Genomic DNA, 16,263 nt, shown 5'->3' on the forward strand with positions numbered 1-16,263 from the left:
GGTCCCACAGCCAGGACAATAGGGAGGCGACTTGAAGCCAGGGCCTTGGGCCAAGCATCCTTCATCAGAAGGGTGTGCTCCCAGGAAGCTCCCTATCTGTCCTCTGGGAAATGTAGCCCACAAGGCCGGGCCAGACACACCGACAGAGGCTTGGCTGGGAGGTGGGGTGTGGGGCAGGCACCTGTTGGCTCGCTCCCTGACCACCTCAAACACGCTGACGTGGAGGGTCCTGTTGAGCGGGTGGGTGCTGGGCAGCTTGTAAATCCGGAACTCGGCAGCTGTGACCGTCTCCCCTGCTGGGATCTGGGTCAGGTCAAAGCGGAACTCCTTCCAGTGGGGCTGCTGGTGGCCCAGGGTGCGGTCGAGCTCCACTGCAAGACAAAGCAGGCTGGTGTTCACTGCTGGTTTCGGGCTCGGGCTCCAGGGTGGCAGGGCCTGGTGGGAGCAGGGGCCTGGGCTGCCTGGGGAGAGGCGCTTCCTCCTTGGGGACCGGGCTTGGCTCCATCGTGCTGACAGGACCCCGTGAGCCCCGTTGTGAAGTACCCAGCACAGCACCTGACACGCAGCCGGGTCCAGCAAGGGCAGCTTCCATTTCTGGCCCCCACGCCTCAAACCCAGCAGGTCCTGGCTCAGCTCCTGCTGGCTCTGGGACCCACAGAGGAGGCAGGGACGATAGATCCTCCTCTGGAGAGATGGACCTCAGGCCCAGGGCAGAAAAGGCCACGTGGTGGGCACACACATGACTGAATGCATTTCAGAGTCTATCGATGTGTGTCGATGGGATGTGGGGGACAGTGAGCGCTCACAGCTGGCACTGGAGCTGGGCCTAGAGGGGTGACAGTAAATTTGCCAGGAGGTCATGGGAAAAGGATGCTGTAGAGGAAGGGATGAGCGTGAGAAAAGGCCTAGAGCCGAGGGACTAACAGCACAGGCAGGAAAAGAGCAGCCATAAAACACAGCAAAGGGCAAAAGGATGGCAGGTACTTTTGGAGCAAGATGAAGGAGGAGGGAGAGCCAGAGGGAGAGATGGGAAAGAATAAGGAGAAGCAAGGTAGGAGTGATAGCTCCTGGAGAGGCCCTGCCAAATGCTGGGGAAGTTGAAGGGTCCCATGGTGTGGTGCAATCTAAGCAGGCTTCCTGAAAGAGGTGACATCTGAATTGGACTTGAAATATGGATGGAGTCTTGGCAGGTGAAGAGTTGTAGGGAAGGCATTCTAGGCAGAGGGGACATTGAGTGCACAGGTTGAGTGGGCCAGGGCCACCCACACATCAGCGGGGTTGGGAATGGAGTATGAGTCTGGCTGTGTCCCAACTGCAGAGGGTTGGAGCTCTGGCCTAGGACCATGGGCTATGCCTCTGGCCAGTGGTGGGCCAGGGTTCCAGGCAGCAGGGGTGCAGGTGATTGACGTGGAGTGAAAGCTGTGCGTCGAGGCGGGGTGAAGCACAGGCTGGAGGGGAACCCAAGGTGGCCCCATTGTGGGGCTGGCCCAATACTTTGGGCAAGAGGCCTCGGGTTCAGAATGAATCCCACATTTCCCCCAGCTGCCGGAAATGCCCAGGACAGTATATTTAGGGCCATCTCACTTTAGCCTTCTGTCACTTTCAAATACTAAAAATCTGTGTTTCCGGAAAGCAGGGGCGGGAGCCGCCCAGCACCTTCCCCAAAACCCAACACTGAGATTTTAATTATATGTCTGAGAGTCTTTTAAAAAATTCTCTCTCTGGCTCCTGGGCTCAGTGACCACAAGTCACCAGGCGGGTGGCGGAGGTGGATGTGGGGAGCACTTCCTGTCCTCGCGGTGGGACCCTGGTCCAGTGATGGATGGGGCAAACAGCTGTGCTGCGTGGAGCCAGCAGACACACGTGTTTGGGCAGGAGGCGATGAGTGTTTCATCCCCAGACTGGGAAGAAGAGGAAATAAAATGTCCATCGTTAGATAGGGCGCGGGACATGCAGCAAATGCCCAGCGGGAGCCAGGCTGTTTCAGACACACAGGTTGGCATCAGGTTCCCCCGCACAGGCAGAGAGCAGGGAGGGCAGGGTTCTGGACAGACAGACTCATGCACACACACAACTTTGGTGACAATCCTGTTAATTCTGAGACCACACAGACCACCTCCACTACGTGGCTGTTTAAGAATCCCGGATCTGCAGGATAAAAGAGGTCCAGGCTGTTGGCTGTCACAGAGTGTGGCGCAGAGTGAAGGAGAGTCATTCCTTCGCACCCTTCATCAGACCCTGTCAAAGCGTCGTTATGTGTATCTATCCCCAGGCACCGCGGGAACTGACGGCTGGGTCACTGGGAATCTGCAGGCCTGACGCTGACTTTCATGTTGGATCCACCGACTGAGCGAACAACCCACAAACCTGCCAGGTCCACGCAGGCACCACGCCATGCGGCCTCCCTCCTTTGCAGGGCGAAGAGCGCCTTGTTCACCTGAACTGACTCTAGTTCCAAACTTCCGTTCTGTGAGTTTTGATAAGCCACCCAGTAGCTTCAGCACAGGAAACTGCCCACCCTGGCTGCCCCAGGCAAACACCAGAAGGTGGGAAACTTTTAGAAAAAAGATTTTCATCAAAAATGATGAAATTTCCTGAGGTGTGGAACGGGGTAAAGAGAGCGACTCATTTATCTGACGGTCAGTGGGGAGAGTGGGAAGAGGATACCTGTGGATTTGCAGCTTTTTCAGTGGTTCTTGCTTTGCATTAGGAAAGATATTTCCCCAAAGTGGTGTTCTGGGAAAGCATTTTCTGGCCCCTCTATTTCCTCCCTGTTAACTGTGCAGATCCAGCCGGCTTTAGCCAGTGAGGCAGCTTCGGCAGCGTGGAGCGCTCTGGCCACTGGTCATTGCAGGCCTGGCGCTGCAGGCATGTACTTCCCCTCTTGGCTTTGTCTCCTCCTCTGTGAACTGGGAATAAAGATATTGCCCAGCTTTCCTCACAGGCTGTGAAAGAGCTTTGTAAACAGGCAGTGGACTGGGCGGGGTGGCCGTTCAACAGGAGTTTAGAATAAGCCTGACTTGCAATTGCCCAACTTTGTGCCAAGATGTGATACTGTCAAGAGGCCATGGCAGAAAATCCAAGGCTGTGGGGTGGAGGGAAGGGGAGACTCAGAATGATGTGTTTCTAAATAACTGTACTCATTTGATGATTTATTTATTCATTACTTTATCAAGTTCAACCTATCACAATTATCAAGTTCACACTGTATGTAATACTCTGTGTTGGACACCGGAAATACAAGACAGAGAAGTCATGTCTCTGCACTTGTGGAGTTTACAGTCTAATGGGGGAGACAAAAAAATTTTAAAAAACAAGTAAAATAGGGGATGTCATATCTCTCATAAGTGAAAAGTAGAGGGTTATGGTAATGGGAAAGGGGTGAGGGCTTCTTTTCATAGGGTGGTCAGTACCGCATTCCTTTGAGAAATAGGTAAGAGCGAACGTGAACATTCTCACACGTTGCTGGTAGCAATGCTGTGGAGAGGAACGTGCCAATATCTTCCTGCAATACCCTAGCAAAATGACATAGGAATTTACCCGTTGACGCAACAATACCAAGGACACAATGGCAAACGTGTGAGAAGCCATGAGCACAAAGCTATGCCTTGCTCAATAGGGACCTCTAAATGTTTATTTTCCACAGAATTATAAAACCTGCCAAAAATGTTCAAACACTGAACCAGCTTCTGTCTTGGGAAGCAGCAAACAAATTTAGTTTCTGAATGGCCTTAATGTGGCTTCCGGAACAATAAACAATCATGAATCACCATGCACTAATAGGACTCTGGGCCTTCTCCTCCAGCCCGATTAAACAACCTCTGGGTCCCACATTCGCAGGAAGGGCCCCTGTGGGCAGGAGGTGGCCTCTGAGGCCCTGCATCCACCACTCACAGGCTACACCTCCAGATGCCACACCCTGTGTCCACCAGTCCGACACCAGCAAGGCCTTTGGCTATTTTTGTGTCCTGGACAAAATTGAGAGTCACCCAGATGACCTGAGTCGATCTTGTTTCTGTCCAAAAAGTAAGACTGCAAAAGAACCCCTCTTCCTCCAGCCCAGAGCAGCTGTTAAGAGAATAGAATCTTCTGACCTGTCCGTCTGTCCTTCCTGCCCTCAAACCATTCCCCAGCCCCACAGGGCCCCAGGAGGGGCCTAAGCTGGGCTCTGCATTTCAGGACCCCCCTGGGTTGGCCTGGCTCATCCACTCGCCCTCCTGGGCCTTCTGGCTGCCAACACCCTCCCTTGAGTCCCTCCTCGAAGCCGCTCTCCCCTGGGTGGCCCCCATGCCATGTCTGAAGACTGCTTTCCTCCCAGTCCAGCTGTAAAAGCCCTCCATCTCCTCTGACCCCACAACAGGTCAGCCTGCTGGTCTCCCCATCTCGGGGCCCCTGTCCCTGGTTCATCTGCCCCCGTGGATGGGGAGCAGTCTGAGGGCAGGGACCAAACAGTGAGATGTGGAAATGGGAGGCTCCGTCCCCTTCTTCCCAAGGGCTGCGGGTCCCCAGGACAGTGGCTCAGTGTCCAGCACCCCCACCCTTGCTGCTGGTCTGGGAGTGGCTTCCATGTCACAGTATGCGCTCCATCAGAGGACACTCATGCTTTTCACTTTCCTGGGGGGCTTGCTGGCCCTAAGGTGGAGGGTAGGCTCCCCCAGGGCCCCACAGGTGAACGGGCTTGGCCTGTCAGGCTGTCCTGTTGGTAACAGAGGCCAAGGGGCCCATTGCAGACCTAAAACAAGGCCTGGGTCCCCACGGCCTGTGCAGGCCCATGGAGGAGCCACAGAATTGATCACCTATGGATTCTGCATCCTGAATGGCTTTCTCCCACCAGAAATCTCAGCGCTGCCGAGAGCAGGCCCAGGGTTTCATTGCTGAGGTATTTTTAGTCAGTTCTCATTACTGACTTTTTTTGGAGCTCTTTCCATAAATGGCTCTGCACTCATAATTACCGGTCCGGGCCTCAGACGGCTTCAGACCCCAAATTAAAAGGGAACACCCGCACACTCCACCACATCAAGCCCGCCAAGGCCAAAAATAGATCCAAGGAGATGGGAGCAAGGAGGATGCAATTCCTCCAGTTCAAACCCAGGGAGAGAACTGAACTGTGGGCGTTTTCCAGAAAGATGTGGTCTGGGTGACACATCCTTCTCTCCTGTGGGGAATGTGTTCCCAGGAGGAGATGGGCTGATGTGCCTCCATTCTGTGCCTCACCCCTGGAGGAGCCCCCATCAGTAGACAGGGGTGGGCACATTCTTTGGTCAGAGCTGGAAAGGCCTTTGAGGCAATCCTGCATAGGTGGGGAAACTGAGGCCCAGAAGGGGCAGAGACTTGCCAGGGGTCACTTGTCAGGTTAGGGGTCCTTTGTGTGGACTTTCAGACTCGGAGCCAATATAAAATGAGTGGCCCTAGGGTTCCTCTGAGTGGCAACACTGGGATGGGGGTCACCTGTCTTCAAGGTTCTTCTGTCAGCAGGTGCCCTGAGAACACCTGCTGAAGCCACCTTCCTCCAGGCAGAACCCTGCAGAGACTTGGGGTCCCAGGGGAGGACCCAGGGGAGGCCCCAGGGACATGCTGTACCCATTGTCACCTTCCAAAATGACAGAGAGGGGTGGCACCACCGGCCAGGCCAGACTCCTTCACTTGGTCCTGCCCCTGCCTCCCACTGAATTCCTCTTTCTTTCAGCTTTGCCCACACGCTTTGAGCGCCTGACTCAGAGACTAGGATGCATAGCAGGGGGAGGGGCATGAAGAATCAGATTTGGTCCCTGTTCCAAGGTGGTTCATGGTTTCCTGGGGAGGAGCAGAAAGGAGGTAGACACATCCCTGAATTTACAGGTAGAAAGCAACTAGAATCCTAAGAACAACACACATGAAAGAGCATGAAGACCATAACCACGCAGGATGCCTTGGGGAAGGGGGTCAGAGACGCTTTTCTAGAAAACATGTTTGAGAGTGGGAGAATTCTGACAAGCAGAAATGGAGATGGGTGTTCTGGTCAAAGGAAGAGAGGTGAGAAATAATGTGCCAGCTTTCATTTTTTAAGACTTGACCTGTGCAGGGCACCATAATGTGCACATTACACATCCTATTTCAGGCCATGCTCACCCAGGCAGCCTAATCAGAACCGTGTTCTTCGCCAGTTGGAGAGGGGCGACGATAAACACAGCAGCCCTCACCGTATTGACTGCCATCTTGAGCAGTGCCTGGCATTTGCTAAGTTTTTAAATGCCTGACCTATTTAACCACTGTACGGTGACATGGGTATTATCTCAATTGTAAAGCTGAGGAAACTGAGATGCAGAGATTTTAAGACAACTGTTCCACATCTCTCAGCTCTTGAGTGGTAGACACACGATTAAAAATCCAGTGTGTCTTACCTCGGAGTAACTAACCACTCTGATCTTCTCCCCCAGGGCTGACCCTCCTGATGCTGTGATCCAGTTTTCACTGCAGATCTGGGTACTCAGGAACTGGGCCAGTCACTTACATTCTTTCAGACTCAACTTCCTCCTCTATCACCTGGGGGCAATAGTACTCATTTATCCCAGACAAGTGAGAGAACACTGAATAGATGAGGGTTGGGGAGGAGGAGTTAGTCATTAGGAACTCACAGGGCACACCATCCTGGTGACCAGACAGGGTTTTGGAGAAAAGGGACCCACCGTCAATTCAGAGGAAGAGAAATACCTTTGGAAGCCATCAACAAAATGAAAAGGCAACCTATGGAATGAGAGAAAATATTTACAAACCATGTATCTGATAAGGAGTTAATACCGAAAATATATAAAAAACTCATACAACTCAAAAGCAAACAAAAAACAACAATCTGATTTTAAAATGGGCAGAAGAACTGAATAGACATTTTTTCAAAAAAAATGACGTACAAACAGCCAACAGGTAGAGAAAAGAGTGCTCAACATCACTAATCATTAAGGAAATGCAAGTCAAAACTACAGTGAAATATCATCAAAAAGACAAGATAACAGATGTTAGTAAGGATGTAGAAAAAAGGAAACCCTTGTGTACCATTGCTGGCAATGTAAATAGGTACTACCACTATGGAAATCCTTGTGGAGGTTCCTCAAAAAATTAAAAGTAGAACCACTATATGACCCAGCAATCTCGCTTCTGGGTATTTATCCAAAGGAAATGAAAATAGAATATTAAAGATATATCTTCACTCCCATGCTCATTGCAGCATTATTCACAATATTCAAGATATTGAAACAACCTATGTTGTTTCCACCAATAGCCATCAATGAAGAAGTGGATAAATTATATATATATATATAATGAAATATTACTCAGCCATGAGAAATAAAAATATTCTGCCACTTGTGACAACATGGATAAACTTTGAAGGCATGATGCCAGGAGAAATAAGCCAAAGATAAATACTGCATAGTATCACTTATATGTGGAATATTTTTTTAATAAGTCAAACTCATAGAAACAGAGAGCAGAGAAGTGATTGCCAGGGGCTGCGGGTGGGGGAAATAGGCAGAGGGTGATAAAACAGTACAAACTTTCACCTGTAAGATGAAGTCTGAGGATCTAATGTAAAACATGTTGACTACAGGGGACAACACTGTACTGTATAACTGAAATTTTCTAAGAGAGTAGAACTTAAATGTTCTTATAAGAAAAAAAAGGTTAATATGTGAGGCGATGGATGTGTTAATAAATTAGATGGGAAAAGAGAATTCCTTAACAATGCATACATATATCAAATAACCACAATGTACATTTTAAATATCTTACAATTTTATATATCAACTATACCTCAGTAAAACTGAAGTAAATAATTTTTTTTAAAACAAAGACCTTTGGGCATGTGGTCATTCCAATAGTAAGTTTTTAAGATGGATAAAGGATTTACTGTTAATTAAAAGACAAAATAGCAAAACAGTGGGCATTTATGTCCCACTTTGTAAAAAAATAAAAATAAAATGTTAGTATCTATATTAATTAAATATCAGGTCTGGTTGGGGAGCTACACCAAAAGATTAAAATGATGAGTTTCAGTGTCATAACTTCTGGTCAAGATGGAGGACTAGGTAGACATGCTTCGCCTCCTGGCACAATCATAGAAAGAATTACAACCAGACCTCAAAAACAAATAACAACCAGAACTGTCAGAAAATCAAGCTATATGGAAGTCCAACAACCAAAGATTTAAAGAAGCCACATTCATCCAAATGGGTAGGAGGACAGAATCATGGAGACGGGGCAGGAGAGGCAGTGTGGGTTGGACAAGTGAAGGTGGAACAGATGGTCCCACATTCACATGTGCTGGATAAAAGTCAAGAGGGATACTCTGGGAGTGAGTGATCCCAGTCTCATGCCAGACCCCACAGCCCATGGTTCCAGCACTGGAAAGATAAATCCCCATTACCCCTAGCTGTAGAAACCAGTGGGGGTTGGGGTGGCTGAAGAAACTGCCAGATTTTCACTGCTTAAAGGGCCCGCATGGTCTTAGAATATACACAACCCCCAGGGCAGCAACTGGGAGGGTGCCAATTGCATTCCAGGAAGTGGATGAAGTGACTGGAAATGGGGCAAGTGCTGGACAAATTGCCAGAAGCCAGGCAGTAGCATTGTCCCCTAGGATGCCACCACAAACAGAGCCACAGAGTAGTGAGATGGATGGCCCCACCTTGGCAATTACCTAAGGCTCCACCCCACACAGGTTCCCTTGCTTCTAAGACAGGGAGTAAAAGCAGCTTTACCTAACACATAGAAACAAAACAGGGAGGCTGCCAAATTGAGGAGGCAAAGAAATATGTCCCAAATGAAAGAACAGAACAAAACCCCAGAAAAAGAGCTAAACAAAATGGAGACAGCCAACCTATAGATGCAGAGTTCAAAACACTGGTGATAAGGATGCTCAAAGAACTCACTGAGTATGACAAACACCTAAGGGAAGAAATGAAGTTTACACAACATGAAATAAAGAAAAATATAGAGGGAACCAACAGTGAAAGGAAGGAAGCTGGGATTCAAATCAATGATTTGGATCAAAAGGAAGAAATAAACATTCAACCAGAATCAAAAAGAAACAAGAATGCAAAAAGAATAAGGAGAGGCTTAGGAACCTCTGGGACAATTTTAAATGTGCCAACATTCAAATCATAGGGGTGCCAGAAGGAGAAGAGAAAAAGCAAGAATTGAGAACTTATTTGAAAAAATGAAAGAAAACTTTCTTACTTTGGTGAAGGAAATAGGCATACAAGTCCAGGAAGCACAGAGTCCCAAACAAGTTGGACCCAAAGAGGACCACGCCAAGACACAACATAATTAAAATGCCAAAGGTTAAAGATAAAAAGAGAGTTTTAAAAGCAGCAAGTGAAAAGCAGAGAGTTACTTACAAAGAAGTTCCCATAAGACTATTAGCTGATTTCTCAAAAGAAACTTTCCAGGCATGAGGGGACTGGCAAGAAGTATTCAAAATGATGAAAAGCAAGGACCTACAACCTAGATTACTCTATCCAGCAAAGCTATCATTTAGAATGGAAGGGCAGATGAAGTGCTTCCCAGACAAGGTAAAGCTAAAGGAATTCATCATAACCAAGCCATTATTACATGAAATGCTAAAGGGACTTATTTAAGAAAAAGAAGATCAAAACTATGAACAGTAAGATGACAACAAACTCACAACTATCAACAACTGAATCTAAAAAACAAAAACTAACTAAGCAAACAGCCAGAACGGAAACAGAATCATAGGTATGGAGATCATTTGGAGGGTTAGCAGCTGGGAGGGGGAAGGAGGAGGAAGGGGGAAATGGTGCAGGGATTAAGAAGCATAACTGGCAGGAAAAAAATAGACAGGGGGAAGTTAAGAATAGTATAGGAAAGGGATAAGCCAAAGAACTTACATGCACAACCCATGGACATGAACTAAGGGCGCAGGGGATTGCTGGAGGGAAGGGAGGCACCTGGCAGAGGGGGGAAAAAAAGGGAAAATTGGAACAACTGTAACAACATAATCAATAAAATATACTTAAAAAAATAAAATGATGATTGTCTCTAAGGTAGAGGGAGGATTACTAGGGACTTCCATTTTATGTTTCTAAACATATAATCTGAATTTTCTATAATGAAATTCTATAATAAATCTATATGATATGAATTTTCTACAATGAGCATGAATTAGTTCTATAAATCCCAAAACAAAAAGAAGTTTTTAAACAGGATTCTCAGTTTACAACATACATTCAGTACAGTCCAATTCAGCAGCACTTACTGGACCTAATGATAAGCCAGGCCTCGAGGTGGGTGGAGAGGCAGTTTCTACATAGGAGAAGAACAGAGTATGTACAGGCAGGGAGATCACCTGCAGTGTACCTTTGGGAAGATCACCTCACTTCTCTGAGCCTCATTCTTCTCCTTAAAACAAAGATGTGACAGTAACTATGAGATGGAAATGAAGAAACAGATATGGAGGTCTGGACATGAGGTCACCCCTAGGTGTCATCTCACATGATCTCTGATCAGCCCTATAGGGTCACTACCATGAGAGTCTCCATTTTACAGTAGAGGATACTGAGGCTCCAAGAGGTGGGCTAGAAAGTCCAGATCACACTAAGAGTAGGTGGCAGAGTCAAGATGCAAATTCTGTCGAAGTCCCAGGTCAGTACCCCCCACCCCAGTCCTGTGTGCTCTCCCACTGTCCATCCTGTCCTGGTGTCCAGATAGAGGGTGTCACTGTCTAGAGTTGACAATCTTCTTTATGGCTCCTGTGTTGTTGTCTGTCTCTCCCACTACAAGGTCATCTCCCTGAGGGCAAGGACTCCGGTTCACTATTACAGCTCAGTAACTAGAACTGTGCCTGGCACAGAGCAGGTACCGCATGACTATTTGCTGAGTGAATTGATGAAAAAATTCCCTAGTAAAAAATCAAAGAAAGTGACTCTGGGGCTCATGGAGGTAAAGAGTCAGCCCTTCAAGGTCATAGGGCTGAGCAGGACCTGGGCTGGAGTCCTGCCTCTCCCAAATCCAACAGCCTTAGTTTGTCAATATGCCTGTCCTCAGTTGCCTGAGACCCAGGAATAAATTAGTCTGGTGCAGGGAAAGGCCGGGACAAAAGTGAAGATGGTTCATTCGTTTCTGGCTGCATTTCTTCCTGAAGTGCTATTCATGCCTCAGCTTCTCAGTCTGGAAGATGAACACCAGACACCACGCTGACGTGAGGTGGAGGATTCAGGAGGAACAAGCGGAATTGGTCCTTCCTGTCTCTTTCTTCCCTCAGGAGGGGCTCGGCCAGCCTGACAGAGCCACAGGGTAGAGCTGGGAGGCCCCTTGTTTTTCTGACACCATCACTGTAGACTGGATGGGAACACAGAGGCCCAAAGAAGAGAAGCAGCCTGACCTTGGACATGGAGGACCAGAACCTGGGTGTTGCTCCAGCTCAGGACTGTCCCTCCCGGAGCCCAGGCAACACTAAGGGCAGGCTGTCTGCTCCACGTGGATATCTGCCCTCATTACTGTGTTCTGGCCATAGGAAGACAAGATTCTACAAGGCTAAGATTGACAGACAGGCCAGGCAGGGCCACCAGGTCTGGTCACGGAGGCCTAACCCTTGGTCCAGAGACCTAGGAGAGGCCCATGGCCACTGGATCCTACAAGCTGCCATTGCTGGTCACGGGCCTGGCCGGCACCAGGCCTGGCTTCTCAGGAGCCGGGTGAGGCTGATAAGAGAGGTGGAGCAGGAGGCAGCAGGTGTGGGAGACTGGGCGTGGGCGCTGAAGGCTCAGAGGCCTGGGGCCTGGGCCTCCCAATGAGGAGAGCGTCCTGCTAGGTGTCTGCTCCCTCACATCAGCCTAGGTAATTACCAGCTAAAACCACTCTCACTGAGGTTTCTACTAGTGCAATTAGTACGTCAGAATAAAGAGGGCCCTTCTGACAGCTGGCTGGGCCCGCCCACAACTGGGCTTCCACCAAACAAGGATAAGCCTGTTGATCCTGAGGGCCTTAGATTTTAATGAAACACGCTGAGATGGTTGGGGAAGAAGCTGGGGTTGGAAACCACTGCCTGGATGATGTCATGTACTTGCTGTGTGGCCCTGGGCTGGCCATTCTACCTCTCTGAGCCCATGAATGAGGCTGGATGAAAAGAGGACTTCAAAGATATGGAACTTCAAATGCTAGGTTTTATTCTAAAAATAGGTGGAAACACCTTTGGCTAGCTTTTAAAATCTGTTTCTGGATTTTACACATGTAGAAGACACATGGGGACATTCCTGTCACATCCACACCAAGGCTGGGCAGCAGCTGGGAGGAACCAGAGTCTGCAGTAATGAGGCCCAGGTTCACCCTAAAAGAGGGGGCTGACTTATTGCTCCTCCCCTGTATCAACCAATCACACAACAACTCTGATATGCACTGGTCACTAAAGAGGGACCTGAGGGTCAGAGAGGGGAGGGACTTGCCTAAGGTCACACAGCAGAGTCAGGAGGGAAACCCGGTCTTCTTGAGCTCAGGGCACTGCTTGATTCACAGCAGCAGCTCCCACTAGGGCTGTGCACGCCTTGGCCCAGGGGATGCTGGGGGAAACAGGACATGGGCTGGGCGGTGACTCACTCTAACAGATGGCTCCCTTGGGGGCATTTTCCGGGTGACTCCATCCACAGCTCTTCTTGGTCCTGAGCCATGGGTCAGCTTGTCCCAAGGACAGAACTCCAGTCTCTGTTCCACATACTCTCTGTCCCTAGTCCCCAACCTGCCCTCTAACCAGGAAGGCAGCATCCAGGACCCAGTGACCCTAGTCCTGTGCCTGGCATTGGGCTCTCAGCAGAGGTTAACAGCTGCCTCCTGCTACTCACTCCCCCACCTCAGCCCACCATCAGTTCTGGGTTGAGAGGGACAGAGGTCTCTTTGGCCTTCCCCTCTTCCTGCCCTTGTGTAGGAAGCAAATGGCTGAGGATCCCACCCTGCCTGTTGCTGCTCCATCCCCTCGGTTCCTCTGCCTAAACCCCACTGCAGGCTCCCTCTGCCCTGAAAGCCTGCTCTCCTGTCAGCAGAAATGTCCTTGAGAACCAGATGTAGGGTCATACAACCTGGGCCTGTCCTGGCTCGGCCACATAGAGGTTGAGCTATCCTGGGTGTGACGTTGCCTCTCCCAGCCTCACTGTCCTCATCTGGGTGATGTGGATGAACATCATGGCTGTTAACTGGGTTGTTTGGGGAATTAAGAGTGATGCTGTAGCCCTGGTGGTGTGGCTCAGTTGGTTGGGCATCACCCCACAGACCAAAATTTTATAGGTTCTATTCTCCATCAGGGCATATGCCTAGGTTGTAGGTAAGGGTACATGCAAAAGGCAATTGATCCGTATTTTTCTCTCATGTTGATGTTTCTCTCCCTCTTTCTTTCTACCATCCCCTCTCTCTCTCAAATATTAAAAAAAATGTCCCCTCCTCACAAAAGGAGTGATGTTGTAGGTGAAGGGAGGCTGGTGGCATTGGCAAGGGTCGTCTCCCAGCTCTCAGTCCCTCAGCTCTTCCCACCCTGAGCTCAGCTGTAGCCCGTGGACCCCCAGGTCCAGTCTGGCATCTGCCTGAGCCCACACCGCTGCCCCTCACTTGCCACAAACAGGAGACAGAGTGGATGGGGGATGAATATTCATGACTGTAGATTAAAGGGAGCTTAGTAATGGAAAAAAAAGATCTTTGAGAATTTAAGGGTAAAAGGCGCCAAGATTTGGCGGCAGAGGAAAAGCTGGGCTTTGCCTGGGAGAACGATGAGGGTCCAAGCTGCCCACCCGGCCATTCCTCAGACCTGGACATTCACAGCACGTCAAACCCTGTCCCAGGTGCTGGGCGTGAAGGACAAGACCACAGACTGCGCCACTGAGCTGAGTCTACTCCTTCCCCATCTGATCCCCTGACAGCCACACCCCCACCTACAGGTTCCGGAGCTCTGCCCCAGGGAGGAGGCTGCTGCGGACTCAGGACATCTGGGTTCTACTCTCTGGCTCTGGTCATTTTGGTGATGTGACCCGGGTTTTCTACAGTGAACTTTGTCCCTCTCTTCAGTGCTGTCCTTATCACACTGACAGCATCACAGCCTCTGTTTACTCACCCGTCTCCCCAGGACCGGACTGTCTTCCTGGCACTGCCCAGGTCCACCTGACATTACATGATTCCTACTCTTGGGCGTGTTTGGGGGCGGGGTGGCTGTACACACCCCAGGGACTCACATTCCTGCGTCTGCCCCGCCCGACCCACACACAGCTCACTGACCCCCACACCCCTTAACCCTGGCCACCCTAACCTGGGCAGTTCCCACTCCCCTCTGGCGCCCTGTCCACCACACGGTGACTCCTGGTGCACCGCAAGCGGCACCCACTGTCCAAGGTTGTGCACTCTCCCCTGCGGCCTATGTTCCACCTTGGGGTCGCCCGGACAATCGGCTCGCTGTCCCCACACGCCCCGGAACCCGCACTCACCCATGTTGACGAAGCTCATGACCAGGTCAGCGCGGCCCAGGCCCCGCTGTCGGGGGCCACCGTCCTCATCGTCGTCGCCGGCCATGGCATGGTAGAGGTCCAACATGAAGAGCGGCGCAGACGCGGGCAGCCGGGCGGCGGCGGGCGGCGCGCGGGGTCGTGGTCTCCCGGGTAGCCCGAGCACTGCCAGGATCTCACGCTGCAGGTCACGGCGCTCGCGCGGACCCAGGCGGCGCTGCGGGCAGGCGGCCGGGTGGCGCGGGCTGGGGCCCCCGCCACTGAGCGCGCACAGCGCCAAGCCCAGGAGCCACAGGGGCCCGGGGCGCGCAGCCATAGCGGGCAGGACAGGGCCGGCGCTCACTAGGCGCGCATCCGCTTTGCTGCCGGCTGGGGCCCGGGGAAGCCAGACGGCGAGCTGCGGGCCGGGCCGGGGGCCGGTGAGACTGGAAGGTAGTTGGTCACGGCCGCAGCGCCGTCACTGGAGAGCCCTTCGCGGCACCTGTCTCTACTCTGGGTCGGGTGCCTGTGGCCGCCAACACCTGGGACAGAAGCTACTCCAGGGACTGCACACCGTCTGCCAATATGTCTGTCACCACTGTTCCCTCCAGTCCTCCTATTGCCAAGGCCCGCACAGGCCAGGCGCTCAGGGAGGTGGGGACCCACGAGCTCCTGCTCAGCTGGACCTGTGCTGTGTCTGTCCCCAGCGCTGCCGCGGCCTCCTGGGGTCCAGTGCCCAGCCCCCGGGGACCGCCCCCTCCAGGCCTAACCAATGGGGACACGGGGGCGGGGCCAGTGCCGCAGAACCCATCTGCTCTGGAAGAGCTGAGTTGTAATTGATGTCGTGGGTGTGACGCCCGGGAGATTTGACCTCTAGTGGGTGGTGGGCGGATCCGAGGGATCCACAGACCAGCCCACAGGGAGGTCTGGGTCGTCCCGGGCTGCCCTAGAAGCCTCTGGCCAAGCCTTCGGGTGGGTTCGGGAACTTCTGGGTAGAGGCTGGGTCAGGAGAAAGCAATAACCTGCGCTCCCGCAGGCCGTGTCCTTGAGCGCCCTCGCCGGGCGGGAATCCCGAGTCTTGGTCTGGCCAGGGAGTGACCCGGCCGCCCCGCCTTGGTGCGCTGTGTCCCCCAAGGACCCGAAACAAGACCTCAGTCCCGTCTGGAAGGGCTCTGTGGGTGCGAACCAGGCGCGGAGAGTGGACGCCTTCTTCTGCCAGCACAGCCGGTTCCAGGTTCCCTGCCACCTCAGCTCCTGGCCGGCCACCCAGTGCCTTTCCTGCTGTCCCCTTGCATATATTGCTGAGGGCTTCTCCCTCCCTGACGCCAGCTCAGTCTGCTCCCAGTGCAACCACTCACCTGGCTCCCGCATGCCCTAGCCAACTCCCCAGAAGGGCCGCCTCCGTTGTTCCAGGGGCAGGTGGTCACCGCAGGCTGTCCCTGCGGACCCTGTGCTGATCCAGCCAGGCTGGAGACGCGCATTCACCTCCAGCCCAGCCAAGGAGCTCTGGGGCCCTTCCTGAGTTCGGGGAACGCTTTGCGCTTCCATATTGTGAAGGCCCTCCACGGCTTCTTTCACCCTTGGCAACACTAGGTATTATTGTCAAACACACAAACAAATCTCTGCCAATATGACAGGTAAGAATAGCTTTCTGCTGTAGTATTGTGCACGTCGGGCGGTTGCTAACTGCTCTCTTCTTCGTGAAACACTCTCCTCCCTTGGATCCCTGCTTTTCCTCCTTCCCCCTTCCTGCCCACTTCCTCAACACTGACATCCCCCTTGCGTTCCTTCCCAGTCCTGTTCTCCCTCTTAGACT

The 16,263-nt window shown here is 51.6% G+C and overlaps 1 protein-coding gene across 1 annotated transcript in view; it reads right to left on the minus strand.

Annotated features, from left to right (window-relative positions):
* BMP8B (bone morphogenetic protein 8b) overlaps nucleotides 1–15,144 on the minus strand; it is a 33,213-nt gene extending 18,069 nt beyond the window's left edge. The window contains exons 1-2 of the mRNA XM_090269177.1: nucleotides 14,451–15,144; nucleotides 182–371 (exon numbers count right to left, since the gene is read on the minus strand). Coding sequence (XP_090125303.1) covers nucleotides 182–371; nucleotides 14,451–14,784 — 524 coding nt within the window. The 5' untranslated portion in view covers nucleotides 14,785–15,144. The remainder of the gene's footprint in view (nucleotides 1–181; nucleotides 372–14,450) is intronic.
* Between the last annotated feature and the right edge of the window lie 1,119 nt (nucleotides 15,145–16,263).

Source organism: Furipterus horrens, unplaced genomic scaffold (genome assembly GCF_987537825.1).
Source record: "Furipterus horrens unplaced genomic scaffold, mFurHor1.1.pri manual_scaffold_3, whole genome shotgun sequence".
Lineage (NCBI taxonomy): Eukaryota > Metazoa > Chordata > Mammalia > Chiroptera > Furipteridae > Furipterus > Furipterus horrens.